The following is a 27,899-nucleotide window of genomic DNA, read 5'->3' as shown; positions in this document are numbered from 1 at the left end:
AAGTGTAATGACAGTGTCAAACCCCTTATGGATCTCTTTCCACATCGCACAATGACAATCTCCCTCTAATGAAAACGCTGAGATACACGATCAGTTTCGTACTCTCTAAAGATATTGGCCCCAAATTCCCCAGTTTCACTTCAGGAGAGAGGAAAAGTATTCACTAATTACAGATCTTGCAGCCATGCCACAATGCATCTTCCACCTTTTAAACCTGTGAATGTACTACAGTATACTCCATATCTAAATAGAGCTACCAGTAGAGTCACATTGCCAACATTGTGTTCTGACTCATAACAGAATGATTAGTTTCTTTTGTTGCTTCGTATTTTTTTAATGAAGCTACCCTGTTTAGGCTGTATAGTCTTCCAGAGCTTTTATTTAAACTGACGTCCATATACAGTTTACATTTAAAGTAGTTGTTTTATAGTCTTCCACGACTTGTCACTTTTATATAAGATCTTTTATACGTCCTCATAACTGTCCACTGCTCATTCGAAATGGAAGTCTCCACTTTCCCCCTCGACGTCTTGATTTTTGTCTCTTATTATGACAAAATCTATGTACTCTATCTCGACGCACATTCTGCTTGTCAACCTCAATTCATTACTGCCTTTACTAACAAATTTTTCCCGTCTTTTTTTAAAAATCTTGTTGTAAGTCCTAATTCGTTTTATTTATTACTCTAATTTCTTTAACTCTGTCTCCGATTTCTTCCTTACCTTTTTGTTCTGCAGATGTTCTCCTACGCTTGCTTCATGCAAGTTTTACACTTTTTATGTTTTTGTTATGTGTGCTGTACATTTATTGCGTTCTGAAGCCATAAATCTCATCCTAATCCTCAGTTTTATCACTGCTACGTTTCCTATCCTATTTCTTATGGCAGATTAACTAATTTCCATGATATTACGTTCTGCATAGTAAAATGTCTCATCCTGATCACTATTTACACATTGTTTAACTTAGAACTACTTAAACACATCCATGCCCGAGACAGGATTCGAACCTGCGACCGTAGCGGTCTCAGGGTTCCAGACTGTAGCGCCTAGAACCGCTCGGCCACTCTGGCCGGCCGACACCACAGTTCAACAAGAGTAGTGACTGGCGCATTGTGACCAGCCAGTTGCTCGGTCACCATCCACCAGGCGTTTCCAATTGGTAAGAGATCTGGAGAATGTGCTGGCCAGGGCAGCAGTCTAACATTTTCTGCATTCAGAAAGGCCCGTACAGGACCCGCAACATGCGGTCGTGCATTATATTGCTGAAATGTAGGGTTTCGCAGGGATTGAATGAAGGGTAGAGCCACGGATCGTAACACATCTGAAATATCACGTCCACTGTTCAAAGTGATAGTATTTTTAGGTATGTGTCTTGCTGTATAATCTAATATTGAGTGACTTCTGGTGTTTTTACAAGCTGATCCTCATGGAGATCTGACTGTTTAATCTGTTCGCTGCTACTTTCTTCTCGTTGGTCTTTAACACGTACGACCTGTTGTGACAAATGACTAAAATTTTGCGAATTTCTCTTATGTTTCCGTGTCTGTTATAATCTCAGCACAAATGTTCTGTCTTACACTATTACCGTAGGTGCACTTCTGTCGTCCGCATATGCTACATAAGTTTTCAGAATGTACAATCTCTGCACAGTTTGTGGATGTCCACAGCTGACCACGCTAAGTAATCAAAGCCCAAAATTCTTTTCCATTAAAACACTTGTTACCGTATTGACAACACTAAAGTGCATGTTCCGTCCCATATTTCCCCTTGAATAGTTACGAGACTCCCATTTCATGCAACAGCTTGTTATATTCTCCAATGATCAATGTTGAAAGGCAAGTTAAATACTCTCACTGTTGTTCGATCTAGACTTGTGTGAGTGTTAATCAAGTACCACCTCCATTGTCTTTCACACAAATTTCATTGCCAATTAAAGCATGTTGCGAACATACCATTTCACTGTCAGATAATGATATTTTTTCGTTAAGCCAACTTTTCGCGTCCACCTCCGTCAGTTATCGATTTACGAAAAGTAAAGTGAACTTTAGGATGGATTTACGCAAACTGATAAGTGATGGCTGCAAAACTGTACTCACGGCACATGTCAGACTCCTTCAGCCGCAGGCATTGTTGACAAATGGGAGGCGCACAGTCCTGCGAATGTCTCCGCTCTTTCATGCCCTTACCAAGTTCGCCTGGATTTCCTGCTTGTCGCTAACAAATGCGTCAACCATTAGACGCCCTGAACACGCCTGCAGACCTGACCCCAACTTTCACTGAGGCGGATGGTTTCACTGATTACTAACAGACACTGCCAACAGAGGCTCTCATACACGGTACATACACGGTACATGCTTTGAGGTAGGACAAGGCATGGGCCTCGACTGCCTCCATATCGCTGGTGTTCCTGTTCCTACATGTGCGATAAACTCTGATTCTAGATTTAGGAAAAGCAAGGTGAAAATATCAGCGACAAAGCAAGTTGAAGCCAGGGCTGGACGCATGGTGAGGTAGTCTAACGGTTACGCAACTGGCTGTGATAAGCAGGAAATCGTCATTAGAGTTCCAGCTTGCCACAAATTTTTAATGGTCACTACGTAGGAAGTGTCGGAAAAGTCTTTGAAAGAATAATATACAAAATTGATGTACACTTCCAGACAAAGGAAACTCAGAAGAAATGGTCAGATGTCGACGTAATTTCTCACACCTACATATCATTGGTGGGTATGTACTGTTACTGGTACAATGGTCACCACAGTGCATTAGTGAACTTTGCGTGTAGTGTTGCTAACACACCTGATACTGTCTATAGTGGACAGAAACAGTGTTAGATGTTTAGTGATCACTGTGAAAATACGGAGATAACACATGTCCGTGAATGACAGTGGCCCAATATTGGACTGCAGAGGGACATGAGAGCAGTCAACACGTCATTCGACGCCCTTCACATCTGAGCCTGGCATCACAGAAAAAGTAATGGACGCCCTGAGACAATCTGCACCGTCCCCCATCTTAGGTAAGAGATTAGCACACCAAGACTTTGGGATCACGGTGGCATGCATAAGCTGTCATTAATACCACGACTCAGAAGGCTGTATTTGGAGAGATGCTATGACCAGGAAGCATGGGCTGCCGGTGAATGGTGTTCCATTGTGTTCAGTGACGAATCGTTCTTCTGCACTACTCTAGATGACCATTGCCAGCGAGCATGAAAGCGAATTCCAATGAGGTTGAGGGGCACAATATTGTTACGCCTTACATCATTGTGTTGGAAGCCATCAGGTATGTCTTCGGGACACGGCTTGTAGTTACTGAGAGAATTCCGACGGCGCAGTGGTACATCATGCTAGGTCCTGCATCCTCATGTGTACCCTCTCAAGCGACGGTACTGTGGTGTCATTTTCCAACAAGACAATGTTTATTCATATGTGGCACGTGTCTTGATGAACTGTCTGTGTGACAGTGAGGTACTCCAGCGGCCAGTAAAATCCCCATGTATGTTCACAGTAGAACACGTCTTGGACCAGCTCAGACATCAAGTCTGTTGCAGTGCTAATATCTGGGATATCAAGGACCAGTTACAACAGCGGCCAACCTGTATCAAGAGAGGATACAGGGTTTTATGACACCCAACTGAGTCAATGCATGCATGAAGGCCAGAAGGGGTGCAATGGTTTGTTATACTAACATATCTTTGTAAATTTAACTCGGAGCTGTTACTGTTCACATACACTCTCAACTAAAGAAATTTAATTTGTTTTCCTGCTGCATTCCTAGGTGCTTCACGTTTCTCATCAGACAATGTGTCGATGCCTCCTTACCACTACTTGACCATTTCTTTTTGAGGACAAACAAAGAGTTTCACGTCCGCATGGCTAGCCGCACGGTCCAACGCGCTTCTTCTCGAGCGGGAAGGTGTGCCGGAATCTGCCCGGCGGGTGAGTTTGGTTTGTTTTTTAGGGACCAGCCAGCGAGGTCATCGGTCTCATAGGTTTAGGGAAGGAAGTCGGCCGCGCCCTTTCAAGGGAACCATTCCTGCATTTGCCTGGAGCGGTGTAGGGAAATCACGGAAAACCTAAATCAGGGTGCCCGGACGCGAGATTGCACCATCGTCCTCCCGAATGCGAGTCCAGTGCGCTAACCACTGCGCCACCTCGCTCGGTCCCGCAGATTAGTGCCGAGATCCTGTATGGCGGCCAGCCTGTGGATAGTTTTTAAGGCGGTTTTCCATACACCTCGGCCAATGCAGGCCGGCCCCCTTGTTCCATCTTAGTTACACTGTATCGGCAATTGCTGCACAAACACTGTTTCCACGTACGCCACGTACACCATAATTATTTTACCACACAAACATTTGCGGTTACACTCGTCTGGTCTGAGATGTTCCCACGGGTGGTCCACTGGTGACGGAACCGCACAATAACACTGAGTTCGGCGTGGGGCGGCGGTGGGATGGCGTGTTGTGGGGTTGTGAACCACTGAGGGCTGCGGCCGGACGGAGCCTCTCCGTCGTTTCTAGGTCTCTGGTTTCATACATATATACAAAGCGTTTCACTCGCATTTACAGATTAGCATAACATATAAGTTTTGTGCAGCTGCAGTACATCAGAACCCCTTTCTGTATCCACTAACTCCTAATTTGGAAGATTAAAAAAGCGACCAATGAATGCAGAAATAGCATCCAACACAACATTCAGTGTCTTTAGAAAAGAATTTTGTTTTTTAGCCACTTTTACAAATAACTGGCTGAAGTCCTTTCAGTGTCCCAAGCACAATATAATACAGATTGTGAACCAGGAAAATGATGTACAGAAACACTGTCATTCATGTCTTCTCAAACATCAAAGTCCAGCACATCAAAAAGTTTGAGAGGAATAACTATTGCTGAAAATTATAACCACTACTGTATCAAAATGTGTGACAAAGGGAGATTCAAGTTTTTTTGCTGTAACACTTGGTTAACACCCCAACCAGTGATGGTGTGAATGTGGAGTAAGTGCATGTGTAGAGACGACAGCGCCATCGGGTGGAGGAGAGTGTCGGGGGGTGGCAGGCGGCGCAGTTGCGACAGCAATCCGGCCGGGGTCGCTGCGCACCTGGGAGGCGGTGCCGGGGTGGGCGTGTCCTCCGGAGAGGATGGAGCGACACTGCGAGCGTATTCACACTGGGGGAGCCCCTCTGTGGAACTGTCTTCAAGGATAGTAGAACACACGCTGCTTCGACAGTAGTGGGTCCGGAAGATACATGGCTTACAAGTGCGCTAATCGGGGACTCCTGTATTTCCCACAGCATTGGTAATACGTCAAACTACTAGTTTTTTGAAATGCAGCACAAATTGAAGGCACTACTGGACTGCTGGACATAAAAATTACGAGAGGGAGATTTTCACTCTGCAGTGGAGTGTGCGCTGATATGAAACTTCCTGGCAGATTAAAACTGTGTGCCGGACCGAGACTCGAACTCGGGACCTTTGCCTTACGCGGGCGAGTGCTCTACCAACTGAGCTACCCAAGCACGACTGAGCCCCGTCCTCACAGCTTCACTTCTGCCAGTCTCCAGTCTGTAGGCAAAGGTCCCGACTTCGAGTCTCGATCCGGCACACAGTTTTAACTGCCAGGAAGTTTCATATCAGCGCACATTCCGCTGCAGAGTGAAAATCTCATTCTGGAAACATCCCCCAGACTGTGGCTAAGCCATGCCTGCGCAATATCCTTTCTTCAGGAGTGCTAGTTCTGCAAGGTTCGCAGGACAGCTTCTGTAATGTTTTGATGGTAGGATACGAGGTACTCGCAGAAGTGAAGCTGTGAGGACGGGGCGTGAGTCGTGCTTGGGTAGCTCAGTTGGTAGAGCACTTACCCGCGAAAGGCAAAGGTCCTGAGTTCGAGTCTCGGTCCGGCATACAGTTGTAATCTGCAAGGAAGTTTCATAAAAATTACGGAACAAAAAATATCACAAGGAAATTTGAACAGCAATAACGATTAAATGTATTTGATGTTATACAACGATCATCAAATGTTGTTTGCAGCGTACCTTGCCAGTTTGTCAAGGACCAGCGTGTCAGACCGAAGACAGTACGCAGGGACAGCGCGTTTTGAACTGGGCAGAAAGGAAATTCAGGGAAAGAAACGGCACCAATAACCGCAACAGATGAGGTGCAAAAGGTTATTTGCTGCACCCTAGGAAAAGGAAGCACTGCAGCATACACTGGATGTCGCATAGCTACGTCACAAAAAAATTCAAGCACGGCTTGTGGCGGAAATTTGACTTCTACTGCTCGGTGAGTCTAGCACTGCGTTGTGACCAATAGGTGCATGTCTGTGTGTGTCATAGAAGAGAGTGTACAGAACCACAGACCATATTCTGGGGCATGGTTCAACAGAAAGGAGAAGGAAATCTGAAACAAAGGTCAAGCATCGTGTGACACTCGTTTGTCTGCTCGTAAGATGGTCGCTGGGTGTATGAGAGGTAAGCAGCTACAGCCTCGCGCAAATGTGCTTCAGTCACATTGTTCACTGGATATCTTCGATATGTGTCCTGACTGAGAACCTTGCCGTTCTTCTAGGAACCTAATATATAACTTAAAAATTATATATAACTGCCAACGGCCCTTGCACTGCTTGATGAGCTTCAACAAAATCTGTTTCTCACATTGAAGAGAAATTGTATACATGCACCAAGAACGTGAGAGAGAGATATACGTCACACAAAGCTGTAGTACGGATCTAAAAATATCAGTTACTCAAGGTTTCGACAAGTGAATGTTTACAGCATTAGAAGATGACAAATGGGAAATTGTAAACACATTACTGCCCTCCTTAAACCACACTGCTCAACACTGAAGTCTCCCTGGTGCTGCTGATCACCGACACACGTGCTCCACATCTTCATCTTCTATTTATGCAACGTGGTTTGCTTTTATAGGTGCCTCACGGACGTCACAGATACCAAATATCTTTAAATTCTAGATCGCTCGAATATGTTTACAAAAAATGGTTCAAATGGCTCTGAGCACTATGGGACTTAACTTCTGAGGTCATTAGTCCCGTAGAACTTAGAACTACTTAAACCTAACTAACCTAAGGACATCACACAGATCCAAGCCCGAGGCAGGATTCGAACCTGCGACCGTAGCGGTCGCGGGGCTCCAGACTGTAGCGCCTAGAACCGCTCGGCCACCCCGGCCGGCATATGTTTACAGCGAGCAGTACAGTGTGCAGAATGAGGAGCGAGCATTCAGCTTCGCTGGATGCAACCTACACACATTAACGTCTCTGAGTGTGCGCTGAGCAGCGTATTTTTGTGTAGTGAGCAACAATCCCTTATGCTGTGCACACAGTTAGTGGGCCCTTTGTGCTGAGACACTTGATTCCAAAACCTACAGAGCAACTTCTTGCACACGTGCAGTTTTAACATAGCACTGCACATAAGGATGCAGTGCTTAAGTGGTAATACACTGAAGTGCCAAAGAAGGTGGTATAGGCATGTGTATTCGAATGCAGAGATATGTAAACAGACGGACTATGCCGCTGCGGTCGGCAACACCTACATAAGACAATAAGTGTCTGCATCAGTTGTTACATCGGTTACTGCTACTACAATGGCAGGATGATTTAAGTGGGTTTGAACGTGGTGTTATAGTCGGCGAACGAGCAATGGGACACAGCACCTCCGAGGTAATGATGAAGTGGGGATTTTTCCTGTACGACCATTTCGGGAGAGTACCGTGAATATCAGGAGTCCGATAAAACATCAAAACTCCGATATCGCTGCGGCCGGGAAAAGATCCTGCAAGTATGGGGCCAACGACGGCTGAAGAGAAACGTTCAACGTGACAGGAGTGCAATCCTTCTGCAGATTGCTGAAGATTTGAATCTAAGATCATTACAAGTGTCAGCGTGGGACCGATTCAACGAAACATCATCGATTTGGGCTTTCAGAGCCGAAGGCCCACTCGTGTACTCTTGATGATTACATGACAAAAAGCTTTACGGCTCGTCTGGGAGCGTCAACACCGACGTGATTGTAAACATATTGTCTGGTCGAACGAGTCTCGTTTCAAATTCTAATGAGCGGATGGACGTGTACGGGTACGGAGACAACCTCATGAATGCATGAACCCTGCATGTCAGCAGACTGTTCAAGGTGGTGGAGGCTCCATAACGGTGTGGGACGTGTGCAGTTCGAATGATATGGGTGTGACCCCTGATACGACTAGATACGACTCCGTTGGTTGACACATACTTAAGCCTCCTTACTGACCACCTGCACCCATTCATGTCCATTGTACACTCCGACGGACTTTGTCAATTCCAGCAGGACAATGCAACGCCCCACAAGTCCAGCATTGCTACGGAGTGGCTCCAGGACCACTCTTCTGAGTTTAAACACTTCCGCTGCTACCAGATCCCGCAGACTGAACATTATTGAGCATATCTGGGCTGCCTTGCAACTTGCTGTTCAGAAGAGAGTCTACCCTATCATACTCTTACGGATTTCTGGACAGCCTCGCAGCGTCCACGGCAATTCCCTCCAGAACTGCTTCAGATATTAGTCGAGTCCATGCCACGTCGCGTTGCGGCAATTCTGCGTCTTCGAGGGTTCCCTGCACGATGTTAGGCAGGTCTACCAGTTTCTTTGGCAACTGCGCCGCCTGCCACCCCCCGACACTCTCCTCCACCCAATGGCGCTGTCGTCTCTACACATGCACTTACTCCACATTCACACCATCACTGGTTGGGGTGTTAACCAAGTGTTACAGCAAAAAAACTCGAATCTCCACTTGTCACACATTTTGATACAGTAGTGGTTATAATTTTCACTGACACCGGTAACAACAAATATCTTTGAATTATGCTTCGCCCGAACACTGTCACAGCGAGAAGACAACGCGCAGATGGGCACTCACCAGCGCTGGATGTAAGAGACATACATTACTGTGCTTGATTCTGCACTGAGCAGCACATCTTTGTATTGCGAGCAAAAGTGAGTGTACCCTTCGTTGTGTTGAGAAATTTCATCCCAAAACCTAAACAACAACTTCTTGTACACATGCAGTTTGACACATCATTGCATATAAGGATGCACTGCTCACGTTTTAATACAATTTATGAAGCTACGAAAAACCCTAATCCTCCACGACTTTGTTGGCAGATTTATCTGCTTATAAATATATTTAAGTTAACAAACTTGATAAACCAGTTATGAGAAGGTAAAGCAAATGTTGATAAATACACTACTGGCCATTAAAATTGCTGCACCACCAAGATGACGTGCTACAGAAGCGAAATTTAACCGACAGGAAGAAGATGCTATGATATGCAAAAGATTAGCTCTTCAGAGCATTCACACAAGGTTGGCGCCGGTGGCGACACCTACAACGTGCTCACATGAGGAAAGTTTCCAACCGATTTGTCATACACAAACAGCAGTTGAGCGGCGTTGCCTGGTGAAACGTTGTTTGGATGCCTACTGTAAGGAGGAGAAATGCGTACCATCACGTTTCCGACTTTGATAAAGTTTAGATTGTAGTCTATCGCGATTGCGGTTTATCGTATCGCGACATTGCTGCTCCCGTTGATCGAGATCCAATGACTGTTAACAGATTATGGAATCGGTGGCTTCAGGATGGTAATACGGAACGTTGTGCTGGATCCCAACGGCCTCGTATCACTAGCAGTCGAGATGACAGGCATCTTATCCGCTTGGCTGTAACGGATCGTGCAGCTACGTCTCGTTCCCAGAGTCAACAGATGGGAACGTTTTCAAGACAACAATCATCTGCACGAACAGTTCGACGACGTATGCAGCAACATGGACTATCAGCTCGGAGACCATGACTGCGGTTACCCTTGACGCTGCATCACAGAGAGGAGCGCCTTTGCGATGGTGTACTCAACGACGAACCTGCGTGCACGAATGGCAAAACGTCATTTTTTCGAATGCACCCAGGTTCTGTTTACAGGATCATGATGGTCACATCCGTGTTTGGCGACTTTGCGGTGAACGCACGTTGCAAGCGTGTATTTGTCATCGCCATACTAACGTATCACCTGGCGTGATGGTATGGGGTGCCATTGGTTACACGTCTCGGTCACGTCTTGTTCGCATTGACGGCACTTTGAACAGTGGACGTGATATTTCAGATGTGTTACGACCCGTGGCTCTACCTTACATTCAATCCCTGCGAAACCCTACATTTCAGCAAGATAATGCACGACCGCATGTTGCGGGTCCTTTACGGGCCTTTCTGAATGCAGAAAATGTTAGACTGCTGCCCTGGCCAGCACATTCTCCAGATCTCTTACCAATTGGAAACGCGTGGTGGATGGTGGCCGAGCAACTGGCTGGTCACAATGCGCCAGTCACTACTCTTGATGAACTGTGCTGTCGGCCGGCCAGAGTGGCCGAGCGGTTCTAGGCGCTACAGTCTGGAACCCTGCGACCGCTACGGTCGCAGGTTCGAATCCTGTCTCGGGCATGGATGTGTGTGATGTCCTTAGGTTAGTTCGGTTTAAGTAGTTCTAAGTTCTAGGGGACTGATGACCTCAGCAGTTAGGTCTCATAGTGGTCAGAGCCATTTGAACCATGTGAACTGTGGTATCGTGTTGAAGGTGCAGGGGGAGCTGTACCTGTACGCGCCACCCAAGCTATGTTTGACTCAATGCCCAGGCGTATCAAGGCCGGTATTACGGCCAGAGGTAGTTGTTCTGGGAACTGATTTCTCAGGATCTATGCACTTAAATTGAATGAAAATGTGAACCCATGTCAGTTATAGTATAATGTTTTTTGTCCAATGAATACCCGGTTATAATCTGGATTTCTTCTTGGTGTAGCAATTTTAATAGCCAGTAGTGTACTTATACACAACATCTGTGTCTGCCAATAAAGTAACGTTTAAGGAAATTTAGTTGCACGGATAAGACAATGTATTGCGGATAGTTTGCCCGTGGGAACGTACGTACACAGATATCAGAGAACAGACGAACATCTTGAGGATGCATACCTAGTTTCTGCAGGTGGCGCTGCAATCAGGCGAGTCAGCTCGACAACAGAGTGCGGGTGGTTGACCACAGCGTCTGCCCAGCACTGCGTCATCATCACGCTGTGGGTGTTGGCCTTGAGGAACGCGACGGCGGCCTGCTGGAGGCTGGCGCAGGAGTGTTTCAGCGCTACCACCGCCGCGGCCGCCGTGTTCTCCACGGTGAGCTGCCCGGCCATCTGCCGCTCGCAGGCAGCCTTCAGCTCCGGCAAGCCGTACTCGTCGGCAGCTGCCAGTAGCTGGGGGGCCAGGCCGGGCAGCTGCGGCGCCTGCAGCGTGTAGAGGTAGGCCACTAGGTGGCGCAGCGCGGCGCCCTGCACGCCGGGCAGCCAGCACGGCCCGGTGCACCGCCAGGCGGGTGGCGCCCGCCTCCAGCGTGACGACGGCGCCGGGCCCCGCGTCCAGCAGCCCGGCCAGGTCCCCGGCCGGCGGCCCCTCCACTTCCTTCGCGGCTGCCACGGTGCTCGATTCTGAAACAATACCCCACTCAGCAGCCCTTTGCCCATACAGAGCGCCGGCCGGAGTGGCCGTGCGGTTCTAGGCGCTACAGTCTAGAGTCGAGTGACCGCTACGATCGCAGGTTCGAATCCCCTGCCTCGGGCATGGATGTGTGTGATGTCCTTATGTTAGTTAGGTTTAATTAGTTCTACTTCTAGGCCATTGATGACCACAGAAGTTAAGTCTCAGAGCCATTTGAAGCATTTTTTAACCCACACACAGCACTTCAGATAATACAATCACACCTGTGTCAAGCAACATTTGGAAAATTTGGTCCGCCACGAGTGAAGTGTAGTTGCGTAGTTTTTTTCCTGCATCAAATGGGTCAACAGGTCCAAATTTTCAACGATAATGTTTTTTAAAAATTGCTACACCAAGAAAAAATGCAGATGATAAAAGGGTATTCATTGGACAGATACATTATACTAGAACTGACATGGTTTCACATTTTCACGCAATTTCGGTGCATAGATCCTGAGAAATCAGTACCCAGAACAATCAGCTCTGCCCGTAATAACGGCCTTGATACGCTTGCGCACTGAGTCAAACAGAGCTTGGATGGCGTGTACAGGTACAGCTATCCATGCAGCTTCAACGCGATTCCACAGTTCATCAAGAGTAGTGACTGGCGTATCGTGACAAGCCAGTTACTCAGTCATCATTGACCAGACGTTTTTAATTGGTGTGAGATCTGAAGAATGTGCTGCCCAGGACAGCAGTCGAACATTTTCTGTATCCAGAAAGGCCAGTACAGGACCTGCAACGTGCGGTCGTGCATTATCCTGCTGAAACGTAGGGTTTCGCCGCGATCGAATGAAGGGTAGAGCCACGGATCATAACAAAACTGAAATGTAACGTCCACTGTTCAAACTGCCGTCAATGCGAACAAGAGGTGACCGAGACGTCTAACCGATGTCATCCCAAACCACGTATTTATGGCGACGACGAATACACGCTTACAATATGCATTCACCGCGATTCGCCAAATACGAATGCAACCATCGTGATGCTGTAAACGGAACCTGGATTAATCCGAAAAAATGACGTTTTACCATTCGTGCACGCAGGTTCGTCGTTGAGTACACCATCGCAGGCGCTCATGTCTGTGATGCAGCGCCGAGGGTAACCGCAGCCATGGTCTCCGAGCTGATAGTCCGTGCTGCTGCAAACGTCGTCGAACTGTTCGTGCAGATGGTTGTTGTGTGGCAAACCCGCCATCTGTTGACTCAGGGATCCAGACGTGGCTGCACGATACGTTACAGCCAAGCGGATAAGATGCCTGTCATCTCGACTGCCAGTTATTACGAGGTCGTTGGGATCCAGCACGGCATTCCGTATTACCCTCCTGAACCCACCGATTCCATATTCTGCTAACAGTCATTGGATCTCGACCAACGCGAGCAGCAATGCCGCGATACGGTAAACCGGAATCGTGATAGGCTACAATCCGACCTTTATCAAAGTCGGAAAGATGATGGTATGCAGTTCTCCTCCTCACACGAAGCATCACAACAACGTTTCACCAGGCAACGTTGGTCAACTGCTGTTTGTGTATGACAAATTGGATGGAAACTTTCCTCAGGTGTCACTACCGGCGCCAACTTTGTGTGAATGCTCTGAAAAGCTAATCATTTGCATATCACAGCATCTTCTTCCTGTCGGTTAAATTTCGCTTCTGTAGCACGTCATCTTCGTGGTGTAGGAATTTTAATGGCTAGTAGTGTAGTATGGTTGGAGCCCTCCTTTCCTTAAATTTTCTTCTACAATGAAATATTAATTGACCACGAAGTAATTCGAAATAGAGACATACAACTATACCAACAAGGTAGATTTAGCTACAGCTATACTTCTTTCCACGTGTTATCATCTTAATTTCTTCAAACACTTTACGAAAGAGTTGTATTTGCCATAGACTCTGTATTACTCTGGTCTTAACATCTAACCCAGTTGGTTCACATACTGGACTGACCATTTGCTAGAGAGGGTGGCTTCTCAACAGTTCTGACACGTTCCAAGTGGAAAAAACCCAGCCACGCATAGGGTCACACATCAGAGCGAGTTGTAGAGATTACGCATTCGCTTTGAATAGTATGTCTCTTGCAGTTTTGTAACGGATTTCAAGCTACCATTGTGTATGTTCCGGCGTGAACATGAAGCGCCGGCACGTCGGCCCCAAACGTTGCAACAGAGAAGGCTGTGAGACGACGCCAGCCAATAGAGCTCTATCACGGCACCACGAGAGGGGCGGCCCCTATACGAGGAGAATATAAGAGGCCTCCTGATAGCCACAGCCGCACTAGGAGACGGCCACTAGAAGACGAGCCGTAATCCAAACGATTTAGCCGTGACTTATGAATTGCTCCCGTGGAAATGGTGTACATCGGAGGACATTGATTGTTTTCACGTCGCAGATTGCTTGCGACACCTCTTTGTTAAAAGGCAAAGTTAGGTACTGTCAATTTACTTTACTGTAAAAGCAACCATTAATAGCCGGCCGGTGTGGCCGTGCGGTTCTAGGCGCTTCAGTCTGGAACCGCGTGACCGCTCGATCGCAGGTTCGAATCCTGCCTCGGGCATGGATGTGTGTGATGTCCTTAGGTTAGTTAGGTTTATGTAGTTCTAAGTTCTAGCGGACTGGTGACCCCAGAAGTTAAGTCCCATAGTGCTCAGAGCCATTTTTGAGCCAACCATTAATATGATAGCTGTAACTGTTGTGTAGCTACCCGAGAAAACAGCTTCCTAGGCACTCTATATTAGACGGATGGTTAGGACACCACAGTGTTAATTCTCAGTTCCAAGATCCCATTCTGGTGCAATGAATTATCAATTTCAGGTCATAATCAATGCCTAAAAAGTATACTTCACATGGTCTAATGGTTCTGGAAATGAGAGGGCAAATCACTTTACATTTACTCCAATTCTGTGTTTCACCCAATACCACTTGTTGGCGAATTCTCATTTAAACATGAATTCAAACTAGCTCTGAATACGTTGAAGAAGAGAAACCGGTCTGGATGTAGACAATATCGCTGCGGAAATTCTTTAAGCGGGAAGTATGGAAATGAAACACAAGTCCTATACTCTTACAGGAAAGTCGCCCAATGATTTTAGAAGAAACCTTACATTTTTCACACCTGAAAAGACGAATCCCTGAATACATGAAAATTATCGAATGCTTTCCGTCGTTGTGCATCCAACAAAAGTCAAGACTACAGTCATCTTCAAAAAACTTGAGCCACGTTCTCAGAAAAATAATTTATTTAAAAAGAAGAAACCTTAAAGATTCAGAGAAAAAACATCACATTTAAAATAATGTGTATAAAAACGATTCAAAGGAAATATGTAGCTCACATGGACTTTGTCGACACACACCATACGTATTTTATAATGTAAAATGGCAAAATGGTCCTGAGTTACTGAAGAAAGTAGAGATGAACCATAGAGACTGATAACTGATGGTAAAGCTTCCTAAGAACAAGATAGCTATTATTTGTCAACAGTGTAAACAGGTCGAGGTAAATATTGAGAAAGGGTCCAGCAGGGATGTACACTACCAGCAATTAATTTTAATCTGAAACAGACGACATAAGGGTACTCACAAAGTCAGGGGACTGTTAGAGATATGAGTAGTAACACGTGGAAAAAGATTAACTATCACAACGGCACGGCTGTTTTAACTGAGACTGATTAAGATACCAATTTCACGTTAATTAAAATTATTAAAGCCGGGGGAAAGAATATGAATTGGAAATAAGTTATTAGGAATTAAAAGGGACAAAGGATAACAAAAGAGTGCCAGATTATGTCTGTTGACAAGCTTCTGCAACGAGTGGACTCATTTACTTATTTGGAAAGCGAGTTCAAATGGCTCTGAGCACTATGGGACTAATCTTCAGAGGTCATCAGTCCCGTAGAACTCAGAACTACTTAAACCTAACTAACCTAAGGACAGCACACACGTCCATGCCCGAGGCAGGAATCGAACCTGCGACCGTAGCAGTCGCGCAGTTCCAGACTGTAGCGCCTAGAACCGCTCGGCCGGGGAAAGCGACCTCATTGGAGGTACAGAAAGCGAGACCAGATAAGAAGCACAATAATCCAAGCAAAAAGCACCAACAACAGAAAGAAAAAGAAATTGACCTCTAAAAGAACTGTCTGCAAACCAGGTAAAAGGCTTGGGGGAGCATATGTTTATCGTTTTGTACTGTATGATTGTAAGACCTGGACTTTACTGGGGAAAGCAAAACATAGAAATGTTATGAGTGTGGTGACACAATGGGACATTGAAATTTCTTAAGTTACAAATGACGAAGAGCACAAAATAGTGGGAGAGAAGTTTATGGAACACTATTCTAACGAGAAGAGTTCATATTACTGTTTACCTATTGACAAATGATGGGCCCCTAAAAACTGCAATATGTCAAGGAAGAAGGCACCGAGTGAAGTACACGGATCAAATAGTAGCAGATTTCGGCTGTGAATCCTACAAAGAAATGAAGAAGAAGGTAGGAAAACGTGAAGACTGAAGATCAGCTGCCAGCTACTGAAGAAGAGGAACACGTCATTGCATGCGCTCCCGAACTGGCAACTAAGTCACTGATATCGCAATATTTTAACTGCAGAAGATTCCTATGCCAACTTCTTGCATCAGACGTTGGCATTTCCAAGTTTCTCAGTCATGTCACGTTACCATTCATTGTCTGTGTTTACCTAGCATCTACAATGTTCTATATTGCGGATCAACCTGTAATGCGACTTAATGCTTTCCTTCTTATGGGAATTTTTAGTGTTACCAGCTATAATGAATTCTCTTCGTATAGATTTTAAGCTGTCAGAGCCAGGACGACACTTTATGTGCCCTACATCACTCACTTATTGCAAAATAAATTTTTATTCTTTAATACATATAGAAGCGACAAATCATAATTAATTTACTTTGCTGTAAGGCACTACCATTATTACGACGAATCTCTGCCAATTCCCAACCTCCATTAAATGAATGAGGTTACCAGCGCAGTAAGTTCGTAATCAGAAACTCCTTCATACATACTGCAAGATGCATGTTAAAAATGGAAGCGCGTGAACCATTTGATCCTTGTCTGTGACTGCCGCTGTGATGTAGTGCACTCAAAAATGCCAACATAAAAATGTATGTGCCTTTATTGAAACTGTATAAACATTGCTTTCATCTTTTATAGTGTTTCACACTCATTATCCTGGTGGCTAATTTGGAGCACTGTAGAAATAGTAATGGAACAGACTTCAACCAATCTTAGTGCTAGATCATAGACATACCTGATCTCTAGTTAACGGCCCTGGCATACGTCGACAATTTTCTTCTTCGCTATCTCACGCAAAGTCCAATGAGCAGTGAGGCCTTATCGCGAGAAAAATTCCTGTGATGCACGAAGCGGATCTTTGTTCGAGTGTTGCAATGTATATGAGTGTATTGGAAGTAACAACACCTCACCGATAGCACGGGGATTTTTATGTTTAATGCTGTGCTGCACAGAGTTACAGAGGGCTCCATCACATATGCATTCTGTAAGAATTAATGTACTTCTGGTACGTGAATAGCAGCTTTTATACCAATTTCTCATTTGAACAGGCAGCATTTTCTTAATGGGACTGAAATGCAGTACTGAGAAATTTTAAGAAGTTATTATTTTGTTTCTTTGCTTGTAGAAGCTATGCTTCCATCTGGGATTATACTTGCCGACCGGTGTGCCCAAGCGGTTCTAGGCGCTTCAGTCTGGGCCCTAGTGACCGCTACGGTCGCAGGTTCGAATCCTGCCTCGGATGTGTGGGAAGTCCTTAGGTTAGTTAGGTTTACGTAGTTCTAAGTTCTAGGCGACTGTTGACCTCATAAGTTAAGTCTCATAGTGCTCAGAGCCAACCAGGATTATGTTTACCATAAGAGGTGCTGCCTCTATACACGGAAAGTCGCACATGCGACGGGCCTGCATACAAACACGTGACACAAAAACATGAAACTTTGTAAAGCTTCTTTGCGCAACGGTGACGTATTAAGTCGTGTTTTCACTCAGCTGTTAGAGTAAGGTGGGGTAAAGTGGCCACTCTAAGTGAAACTAAATTTTCACTAAAGCACCTATAATGACAGAAGCATGCCATTTGAATCTACGTATCATTAGGTATCGCAGGAAAAATTTTTAAGTGCAAAAGAAAATAATTTTATGGGATTCATATGCATTGTTCTGAAGACTAGCACAGTGTCCACTTTTCCATATCTAAAGAGAGTCCTGTGGCCACTGCCATCGCAACAGGATCCGATGTTTCTTGTTTTGATTTCCGAGCATATTTTCTAGACGTCCTGATGCCCTAGTCTCAGAAACAATACCAAATGGCTCCACCAGACCGTTTTCGAACGGGATTTTTATAATAGGCTAAGTATAACTGAGAAGGCTGTATGTCATTTAATTTAATTAGTTCAAAGTCGTCACAAATGAATATAGTGGCGGATAACAGGTTTGTATATAAAAGGGTTTTCATGACAGTCTGATCTGTAGTATCATGTGTGATACGTGTATGTAACTCTTACTGGGGTCATCAGCTTTATTACTTTTCTCTATGAATATTAGTATGTAAGTAGGCTGTTTAGGTTTTTTTATTGGTAACGCCGCCGCCACGTAGCGCTCTGTATGAAAATCACTGGCTGTGCTGTGTGCAGTCTGTGGCTGGTTTGCATTGTTGTCTGCCATTGTAGTGTTGGGCAGCGGCAGCTGGGTGTGAACAGCGTGTAGCGTTGCGCAGTTGGAGGTGAGCCTCCAGCGGTGGTGGACGTGGGGAGAGAGATAGCGGAGTTTTGAATAAAATCTTTCATTTGCTAACTGTGCCTATCAGTAGTTAGTGACTTCAGTAGTTTGAATCTTTTATTTAGCTGGCAGTAGTGGCGCAAGCTGTATTGCAGTAGTTCGAGTAACGAAGATTTTTGTGAGGTAAGTGATTTGTGAAACATATAGATTAATGTTATTCAGGGCCATTCTCTTGTAGGGATTACTGAAAGTCAGATTGCGTTGCGCAAAAAAATATTGTGTGTCAGTTTAAGCACAGTCGTGTATAATTTTTCTAAGGGGACGATTCAAGTAAAGGCCACTTTTCCCGACTGAACACTATGTCGGAATTAATGACTCATAGATAAAACCGAGAGAAACATCAGTGAACAACAAAGGACGTTTTTCTCAAACACTGATATCGTAAAACAATTATTACTCAACGTTTATGTCAGGTAAATGGTACCATGTAAATCAACCTCAGGGCCTACAAGACATGACTGAAAACCAAAAGAGATTTTGCCAAAAAGTCTTCCTCCGTCAAACTCACTGACAACAGTTCTGTTGTATAGCAGAATTGGTGAGGCCAGTTCTCAGCAGGCAGCAGCACTGTGTATTTTCTTTCCCCAAGCTTTAACCATTTTATTTAACGTGAATCCGCCCGTCCCGTGCAGCCACTCTACACCACTCACTCATACTTTCCACAGCTGCGTAGACTGAGCTTTCTTCGAATCAATTGCAGTTCAAACAACGTGCGCTAAGTTGCAGAACACAGAACCGCACCTAGATTTTCGTCTCTACGTAACTGAGGCAGAGCGTTTGTGGCAATTTGTTCTGTGTTTGCAATCCCGGACGACAAGAATCCAAATGGATCTGGTGTCTAAGAGAAGGAAAATCTTTCACTGAAAGACTATCGACGTTAAATTTTAAATCAAGGAAGTTTACCTATTAGCTGCCTAATATCTACCATATTCCTTGCTATGCGGTCTAGACCAATATCCACACTTAGCTGAAACGCAATATTTTCTCGTTTCTCTTCAGTTCATTCAATGTTTTGCTCCAGTGTTAATATGTTTAGAATTCTACATCAATCAAAACCATTTATGAACTGATTTAAAATAATATTTTCATAAGGAGAATTTTATTTTCCCGATTTAAACATAGATCTACAGTGAACTCAACACGACTGCAATATCTTGTCGACAGGCTGTTGAAATTTATAAATTCTTGAACAGTTTGAAAAGAGTGCCTCTGACACCTCTGACAAATGTTACTATTATGTTATGCCATGGGTAGTGACTTGAAAGGAGGATATAAGATGAAAACAACAAAAGCAAAACGAGGATAATGGAATGTAGTCGAATTAAGTCGGGTGATGCTGAGGGAATTACATTAGGAAATGAGACACTTAAACTAGTAAAGGAGTTTTGCTAATTGGGGAGCAAAATAACTGATGATGGTCGAAGTAGAGAGGATATAAAATGTAAGCTGGCAATGGCAAGGAAAGCATTTCTGAAGAAGAGAAATTTGTTAACATCTAGTATAGGTTTAAGTGACAGGAAGCCGTTTCTCAAAGTATTAGTATGGAGTGTAGCCATGTATGGAAGTGAAACATGGACGATAAATAGTTTGGACAAGAAGACAATAGAAGCTTTCGAAATGTGGTGCTACAGAAGAATGCTGAAGATTAGATGGGTATATCACATAACTAATGAGAAAGTATTGAATAGGATTGGGGAGAAGAGATGTTTGTGGCACAACTTGACTAGAAGAAGGGATCGGTTGGTAGGGCATGTTCTGAGGTATCGAGGGATCGCCAGTTTAGTATTGGAGGCCAGCGTGGAGGGTAAAAATCGTAGAGGGAGACCAAGAGATGAGTACACTAAGCAGATTCAGAAGGATGTAGGTTGCAGCAGGTACTGGGAGATGAAGAAGCTTGCACAGGATAGAGTAGCATGAAGAGCTGCATCAAATTAGTCTCAGGACTGAAGACCACAACAACAACATGTTATGCCACTATGTGGATAAGATGTTCCCCCCTTGATATTTTATGCCTCCTTTTAGTTGATTATCTGTGAAAAAGTATTTTCCCTCCTGTCTAGAGTCAAAACAAGTCATAGAATTTCCTGTCTTATATTTGTGAGCTCACTGTTGTTGAACGCCATTTTTACGGTGTTACTATGATTTTCGATATCCATAAAAGATTCCTGCTGAATATTTAATCTAAAACTTTCGTTTTAGGCAACGGGAAGGAAGAAATACATTTTCCTGAGGAAGCAAGAAATGATGTTACTCGCTAAAGAAATCCACAAGCTTCAAGTACGATAACTGCAAACAAACGTTTTATTTACAAGAAAAGAGTGGGAAGCCTTTTAAAATAGCAGAGAGGTACTGGAATATTATTAAGCTTGTGACACAGAATATAGTTGTAAGACAAATGCAAGCCCCCCAAATGTGCAGGTCAATAAAAATGCCAGCGAAGGGAAAAAGCAAAATCTGTTCCTTACAGTTCATCCATCATTGAAGAAGACATTAAGAAAATTATTTCGCATCTCGACTTCGACAAATGACTGTCAGGAATCGATGCAAGAAGAAATTTATGCCGCCTAGGAAACACGTCGCAGACCGAATTTAGTTTGTAAACACACGTAAAGATTGGATGACAGAAGACTGTGGCAGGATAATTTTCTCTTATGAAAATAAAAAAAAAGATTCAGATGGCTCTGAGCACTATGGGACATAACTTCTGAGGTCCTCAGTCCCCTAGAACGCAGACCTACTTAAACTAACCTACGGACATCACACACATCGGAACCTGCGACTGTAGTGGTCGCGCGGTTCCAGACTGTAGCGCCTAGAACCGCTCGGACACTCAGGTCAGCTATGAAAATAAATTTAATGTGCGGTAGATGTGCTGGATTGTAATTCTGGACTGAGACAAGAGAGGAACTTAATAGGGGCTCTATCACTCAACCAAAAGGTTGTCTTGAGGTGTATATTGTGGGCTGACTTTTGTTCCAAAGATGTTTGAATTTTTTTGGCAAGATCAAAAAAATGGTTCAAATGGCTCTGAGCACTATGGGACTTAACATCTGGGGTCATCAGTCACCTAGAACTTAGAACTACTTACACCTAACTAACCTAAGGACATCACACACATCCATGCCCGAGGCAGGATTCGAGCCTGCGACCGTAGCGGTCGCGCGGCTCCAGACTGTAGCGCCTAGAACCGCTCGGCCACCAAGGCCGGCTTGGCAAGATCAATGTGTAGTCTTTTTATTGAAGGTCAACACATTATTTACGGTAGTATGGAATTAAGTCCAACAAATGATACCTCTTCACAGCAACCATGTTCTTTACACCAAAAATATTCAGTCTCATCATCACTGATCTACACTCAATAAAACACTGACTACTACAGCCAGTGTTGCTTCTGCACAGGAAATTGTGCAGATATTTTCTGGACAAGTTCTTTTCAGTTTTGGAAAGAGAAACGAATCATGCACCCGTCAGGTGGAAACTATTGTTTATTTTGCGCCCTCGCACTGTGTTACTTTGAAAATTGCTCAGCTGCCCCATACAGATTTACTCGAATTTAAAGTAGAAGGAGGACATATCGACAGACAGGCGCCCCTCACGACATCAAGAAACCGAGAGACTGAACTTACCCCGAGAGTGAGGCAGGAGTGACGTCAGGCAGAGGGTCCCGTTCCCTCAGCTGCTGGAGTCGTAGTGTCGGCAGACACACACAACCTACTCTGCTGCTTATATACACTGCGTCCGGCACTTTCTCCACGTGTGATCTAACCGGGTGGCGCATATCAGCTCGTCGCTTATCTGAGCGTTTACCTTAAGGAGAGAGGCACAAATCACGAGAACAACACGTGAATAGGCTTATGTAATCAGTTTGTCGATGCTGTACCCGACAAGGCTTCAGTTTGAGTTTGTCCTCAGCTCTGTGCAGCACAACAGCCTGATGCGCTGAATAGCCAAACCGTTATTGTTGGATCCTGCCTAGTCGTCGAATAAGGAGTGTCTAGCAAAATTGCTTTCTCGAATCACTGGACAAACAATTCAAGCAAATCGTATTAATGAGACTGCCTGGCAGATTAAAACTGTCTGCCGGACCGAGACTTGAACTCGGGACCTTTGCCTTTCGCGGGCAAGTGCTTTACCAACTGAGCTACCCAAGCACGACTCACGACCCGTCCTCACAGCTTTACTTCTGCCAGTACCTGTGAAATGGGTCGTGAGTCATGCTTGGGTAGTTCAGATGGTAGAGCACTTGCCCGCGAAAGGCAAAGGTCCCGAGTTCTAGTCCCGGTCCGGCAGACAGTTTTAATCTGCCAGGAAGTCTCATGTCAGCGCACACTTCGCTGCAGGGGTAAAATCTCATTCTGGCGTATTAATGAGGTTTATTACACTCCTGGAAATTGAAATAAGAACACCGTGAATTCATCGTCCCAGGAAGGGGAAACTTTATTGACACATTCCTGGGGTCAGATACATCACATGATCAAACTGACAGAACCACAGGCACATAGACACAGGTAACAGAGCATGCACAATATCGGCACTAGTACAGTGTATATCCACCTTTCGCAGCAATACAGGCTGCTATTCTCCCATGGAGACGATCGTAGAGATACTGGATGTAGTCCTGTGGAACGGCTTGCCATGCCATTTCCACCTGGCGCCTCAGTTGGACCAGCGTTCGTGCTGGACGTGCAGACCGCGTGAGACGACGCTTCATCCAGTCCCAAACATGCTCAATGGGGGACAGATCCGGAGATCTTGCTGGCCAGGGTAGTTGACTTACACCTTCTAGAGCACGTTGGGTGGCACGGGATACATGCGGACGTGCATTGTCCTGTTGGAACAGCAAGTTCCCTTGCTGGTCTAGGAATGGTAGAACGATGGGTTCGATGACGGTTTGGATGTACCGTGCACTATTCAGTGTCCCCTCGACGATCACCAGAGGTGTACGGCCAGTGTAGGAGATCGCTCCCCACACCATGATGTCGGGTGTTGGCCTGTGTGCCTCGGTCGTATGCAGTCCTGATTGTGGCGCTCACCTGCACGGCGCCAAACACGCATACGACCATCATTGGCACCAAGGCAGAAGCGACTCTCATCGCTGAAGACGACACGTCTCCATTCGTCCCTCCATTCACGCCTGTCGCGACACCACTGGAGGCGGGCTGCACGATGTTGGGGCGTGAGTGGAAGACGGCCTAACGGTGTGCGGGACCGTAGCCCAGCTTCATGGAGACGGTTGCGAATAGTCCTCGCCGATACCCCAGGAGCAACAGTGTCCCTAATTTGCTGGGAAGTGGCGGTGCGGTCCCCTACGGCACTGCGTAGGATCCTATGGTCTTGGCGTGCATCCGTGCGTCGCTGCGGTCCGGTCCCAGGTCGACGGGCACGTGCACCTTCCGCCGACCATTGGCGACAACATCGAGATACTGTGGAGACCTCACGCCCCACGTGTTGAGCAATTCGGCGGTACGTCCACCCGGCCTCCCGCACGCCCACTATACGCCCTCGCTCAAAGTCCGTCAACTGCACGTACGGCTCACGTCCACGCTGTCGGGGCATGCTACCAGTGTTAAAGACTGCGATGGAGCTCCGTATGCCACGGCAAACTGGGTGACACTGACGGCGGAGGTGCACAAATGCTGCGCAGCTAGCGCCATTCGACGGCCAGCACCGCGGTTCCTGGTGTGTCCGCTGTGCCGTGCGTGTGATCATTGCTTGTACAGCCCTCTCACAGTATCCGGAGCAAGTATGGTGGGTCTGACACACCGGTGTCAATGTGTTCTTTTTTCCATTTCCAGGAGTGTAAAAATTAACAATGACAATACTTAATTCTGGCTATAACACAGAAGTGTCGAGCCTGAGGGAGACATGCAAATAAGAATTCTCCTCAGCATATACAATTCCTAAGCCCCTGGTGTTGAAGCGCCTATTAAAAAACGAAAAATAAGGCTCTGAGCCTATGGGACAACATCGGAGGTCATCAGTCCCCTACAACTTAGAACTACTTTAACCTAGCTAACCTAAGGACATCACACACATCCATGCCCCAGGCAGGATTTCAACCTGCGACTGTAGCAGTCACGTGGTTCCAGTCTGAAGCGCCTAAAACCGCTCGACCACCGCGGCTGGCGAAATGCCTATTGTTGATGCTGCTGCAGAAATGGGCCGTGATCATTCGGCGCGGCGCTTACGCCCTCTTCACAAAGAGGACCGCTGCTGTTGCTTTGTCGTCCTGGAGAGGGGCAGGACAGCGTGCAATTGGCTGACGTCTTCTTCACAACCCTCTCTGCTGTAATGGTACCGACTGGCTTCCCGGCGCCTGACTTTACACTGTAACATCTCTGACTTCGTTCCGAGCTTGCTCCTGTCTCGTCTAGTTCCACTGAGACTGACACACATCCTGCCAAAAACTCCGAGCTGCGGCCCTCAGCCTGCCCTGCCTCCCTTGTCTTGGTTCCTGCACACCTACAGGTTTGCGTCGCACGTGAGTACTGCCTGTATAAAGATGTGGGGAATCCCTATATAAAAACGTGGGTACTCCCTGTATAAAAACATGGACATTCCTAGTTTGAAACATGGATACTCCATGTGTAAAAAGAAAGGTAATCTCAGACAGTGGTCACCATTTAGATAGCCTATGCTGTAGGACGTGTAATTCGGGGATACACACTAACAGTCGCAATATACTCTTCTCCAGGTGGCAAATATGATTATTTCTTTAAAAAAATTAAGATTAGATTACAATTTAACCCTCATTGGTATATCTATTCTAGCCCCATAGTTTAGATCCTTCCCATTTCACATGTTGTAATTCTTCCACCTCTAATGTGTGCACATGGAGCAAGAGAAATGCTATTAGTAACATTTGTATACTCATATCGAGATTTCAAAGCTCTTGCTTAAATACTTGCAGTTAAAATACATGATTAATAAATTAAAAATTAATCGAGAACTTAAAGATGGTCTGCAACCGAGCGACCGCTGCAGTGGCAGGCTCGAGTCCTGCCTCTGGCATGGATGTGTGTGATGTCCTTAGGTTAGTTAGGTTTAATTAGTTCTAAGTTCTAGGCGACTGATGAGCTCAAATGTTAAGTCGCATAGTGCTCAGAGCCATATTTGAACTTAAAGATGTAAGTGCGAAATACAGAATGGAATCGTATCAGGTGAACATGAAAAATACAATTTGTTTCGCATCATAGTTGCTCACATCACGTGGTCGTGCGGTAGCGTTCTCGCTTCCCGCGCCCGGGTTCCCGGGTTCGATTCCCGGCGGGGTCAGGGATTTTCTCTGCCTCGTGATGGCTGGGTGTTCTGTGTTGTCCTTAGGTTAGTTAGGTTTAAGTGGTTCTAAGTTCTAGGGGACTGATGACCATAGATGTTAAGTCCCATAGTGCTCAGAGCCATTTGAACCATTTTTTTGTATCATAGTCACCGACACCTATGAATACTGTTATTTCGAAAAGAATAACAGTGCAAGTGTATTAAATGCTCCTCAACCATGGATTATAAATAGAAACAAATTATCATTCCAAGTAAATAAGATTTTGCATCCTATAAAGGAACTTGGATGATGATAATCCTAAATCACACTGCAAATTGTGTTGTAAAGTCCTAACAACACCTCTGAGCAAACAATACATGTTTTCAGCAACAAAATTTTCACCGCCAACCGCATAGAAACTATCTGTAACATTGCAAACAGTGAGAGAGGGAAAATGACGTAGAATAATGAAATTTTCTGAAATATAAGTAATGAACTGATCAGAGACAGCTCCAAAATACAGTTACTTTCAGTTTATTTTTCAACAAATGTGGGTAATTTAGGTCTGAACACTTCTTTGGTGGATAGACAATAGTTCCCAACAAGCATAATCCAAAACATGTTTGATAAACTACAACTTCCAGTTTTTATGGGTAATCGTCCACACACGCAGATCACGTGCGATTACTGCTAAGCACTGTTGTTCATTTTACATAGCAGAACTTAAAAAGAAGGGTGTCGTTCGAAATACTAGCAGAAATTTCTCTATACAGCATCGTGTGTGCCGAGGCTTAAGAGGGCGGCCAATTGCGGGTCATAAATTGCCACTGAAATTGCCAGCAATGTGGCCTTCGTGCGTGAGGTGTTCCCTAATACCCGAGACACAGGTGAGGACTGTGCATCCACTGGTCGGGGTTTCATATTGCATGGACGTCATTTTGGACAGTGTGAGAAAGGACGAACTTAATGTGATAATTCGATAGCTTCCACCGAAGTTATTACTACGTGGAAAAATATGCTTTCTGAGGTACTGCTTGGCTGTAAAAGTAAGAACATGGGCTGAGTGGGGGAAATGTTAGTTTCGAGCTCGGCAGTTGCATACAATTTGATCTGCAAAATATTACACAAACGGTACGAAAAATTTAATTGAGATGAGTTAAGAATTACGGAATAGCATAAGTTTTGTATACATAAACATCACAACGCAGATAATTATATTAATATAGTGACCAGCCGTTCGGCAAATCCCCTATTGTGCGTACCTAGTAAATGTCGATAAATTTGCCTGAAATAATCGCGTATAAAACTCCTGGTAATTTCCTGTCCAGAAAGATTTGTTTCTGGATTAGCACTGCAGAAACTATCAGAAACAAATGTGATAAACATTATGGCATCAGAAACCTCCATTACAGAATTCCAGTGAGCAGTGCTACGACTTTCGCCTTCACTATCTGCTTCAACTTGAGCCAGAGACCATTCAGTCACATCCATCCGTCTGTTTAGGTGTCTCAGCAGGCAGTGAGTCAATTTAAGTCTTGTGCACGTGTACGACATGGTTTCCATGAGTAGTATAGCTGTGGATGGCGTTCTAGTGCAGTCTGGATTTCTGCCGGATTTTCTCCATTGCCTTACCCCTATCACGTCATCGATGATATCATACAACAATGCCAGAAGTCCATCAGCCCTCTGTTCCAGGCCAGTTGCCCTGAGTGTAAAATGGCGGGAAATTCAAAACAGACAGTGTTATCCCGTCATCTATGACATCAATGAGGTAGCAGAGCAGTTATCATAAGAATAAAATAGAGGGAAACTGAAAGATCCAAGACGGAGCATTGTTTTGTTGGCATGAAACTGAAAACAGTGAAGACAGTTGTCCTTGTTGATAGTAGTGAAACCTTTGACGTCTTAATTAAATATGACGATCCAAAATGATTAACCTGGTATACAGGTGCAGTCCTATGACATCTGAATTCAAGATGGCGATGCAAGTTGGCTGACCTAGGGTTTTGGCGCTGCCCTATCATGTCAGAATTCAAACTGGTAGACCAGGGATACCGGTGCAGTACTTTGACATCAGAATTTGAGATACTGATCCAAGATGTCTGACTGGTACCATCCTATCATGTCAGAGTTCAAGATGACAATCCTAGATGGTTGACCCTGGCATGTTGATGCTCTCTGCATGGTTGTCAGACTTCATATGTTCTAAATTTAGAATATTGTTTTAAGTATAAAATGGCCAGAAATTCAAAGATCATTGGTTTCTCTATGAC

General features: G+C 45.1%; 2 protein-coding genes across 2 annotated transcripts in view; both read right to left on the bottom strand.

The window, feature by feature from the left end:
• The window catches only part of LOC126284329 (ankyrin repeat domain-containing protein 6-like), a 147,054-nt gene extending 124,986 nt beyond the window's left edge, over positions 1 to 22,068 (bottom strand). The window contains exon 1 of the mRNA XM_049983176.1: positions 21,995 to 22,068. The gene's annotated coding sequence lies outside the window, so the exon portion shown is untranslated. The remainder of the gene's footprint in view (positions 1 to 21,994) is intronic.
• The window catches only part of LOC126285029 (uncharacterized), a 91,431-nt gene that overhangs the window by 1,504 nt on the left and 62,028 nt on the right, over positions 1 to 27,899 (bottom strand). The window contains exons 3-4 of the mRNA XM_049984354.1: positions 11,407 to 11,507; positions 11,002 to 11,351 (exon numbers count right to left, since the gene is read on the bottom strand). Coding sequence (XP_049840311.1) covers positions 11,002 to 11,351; positions 11,407 to 11,507 — 451 coding nt within the window. The remainder of the gene's footprint in view (positions 1 to 11,001; positions 11,352 to 11,406; positions 11,508 to 27,899) is intronic.

The sequence above is a fragment of the Schistocerca gregaria genome, chromosome 8 (genome assembly GCF_023897955.1).
Source record: "Schistocerca gregaria isolate iqSchGreg1 chromosome 8, iqSchGreg1.2, whole genome shotgun sequence".
In the NCBI taxonomy this organism is placed as follows: domain Eukaryota; kingdom Metazoa; phylum Arthropoda; class Insecta; order Orthoptera; family Acrididae; genus Schistocerca; species Schistocerca gregaria.
Note: the sequence above shows the minus strand (reverse complement) of the source record. Positions and strands in the feature narration are given on the sequence as shown.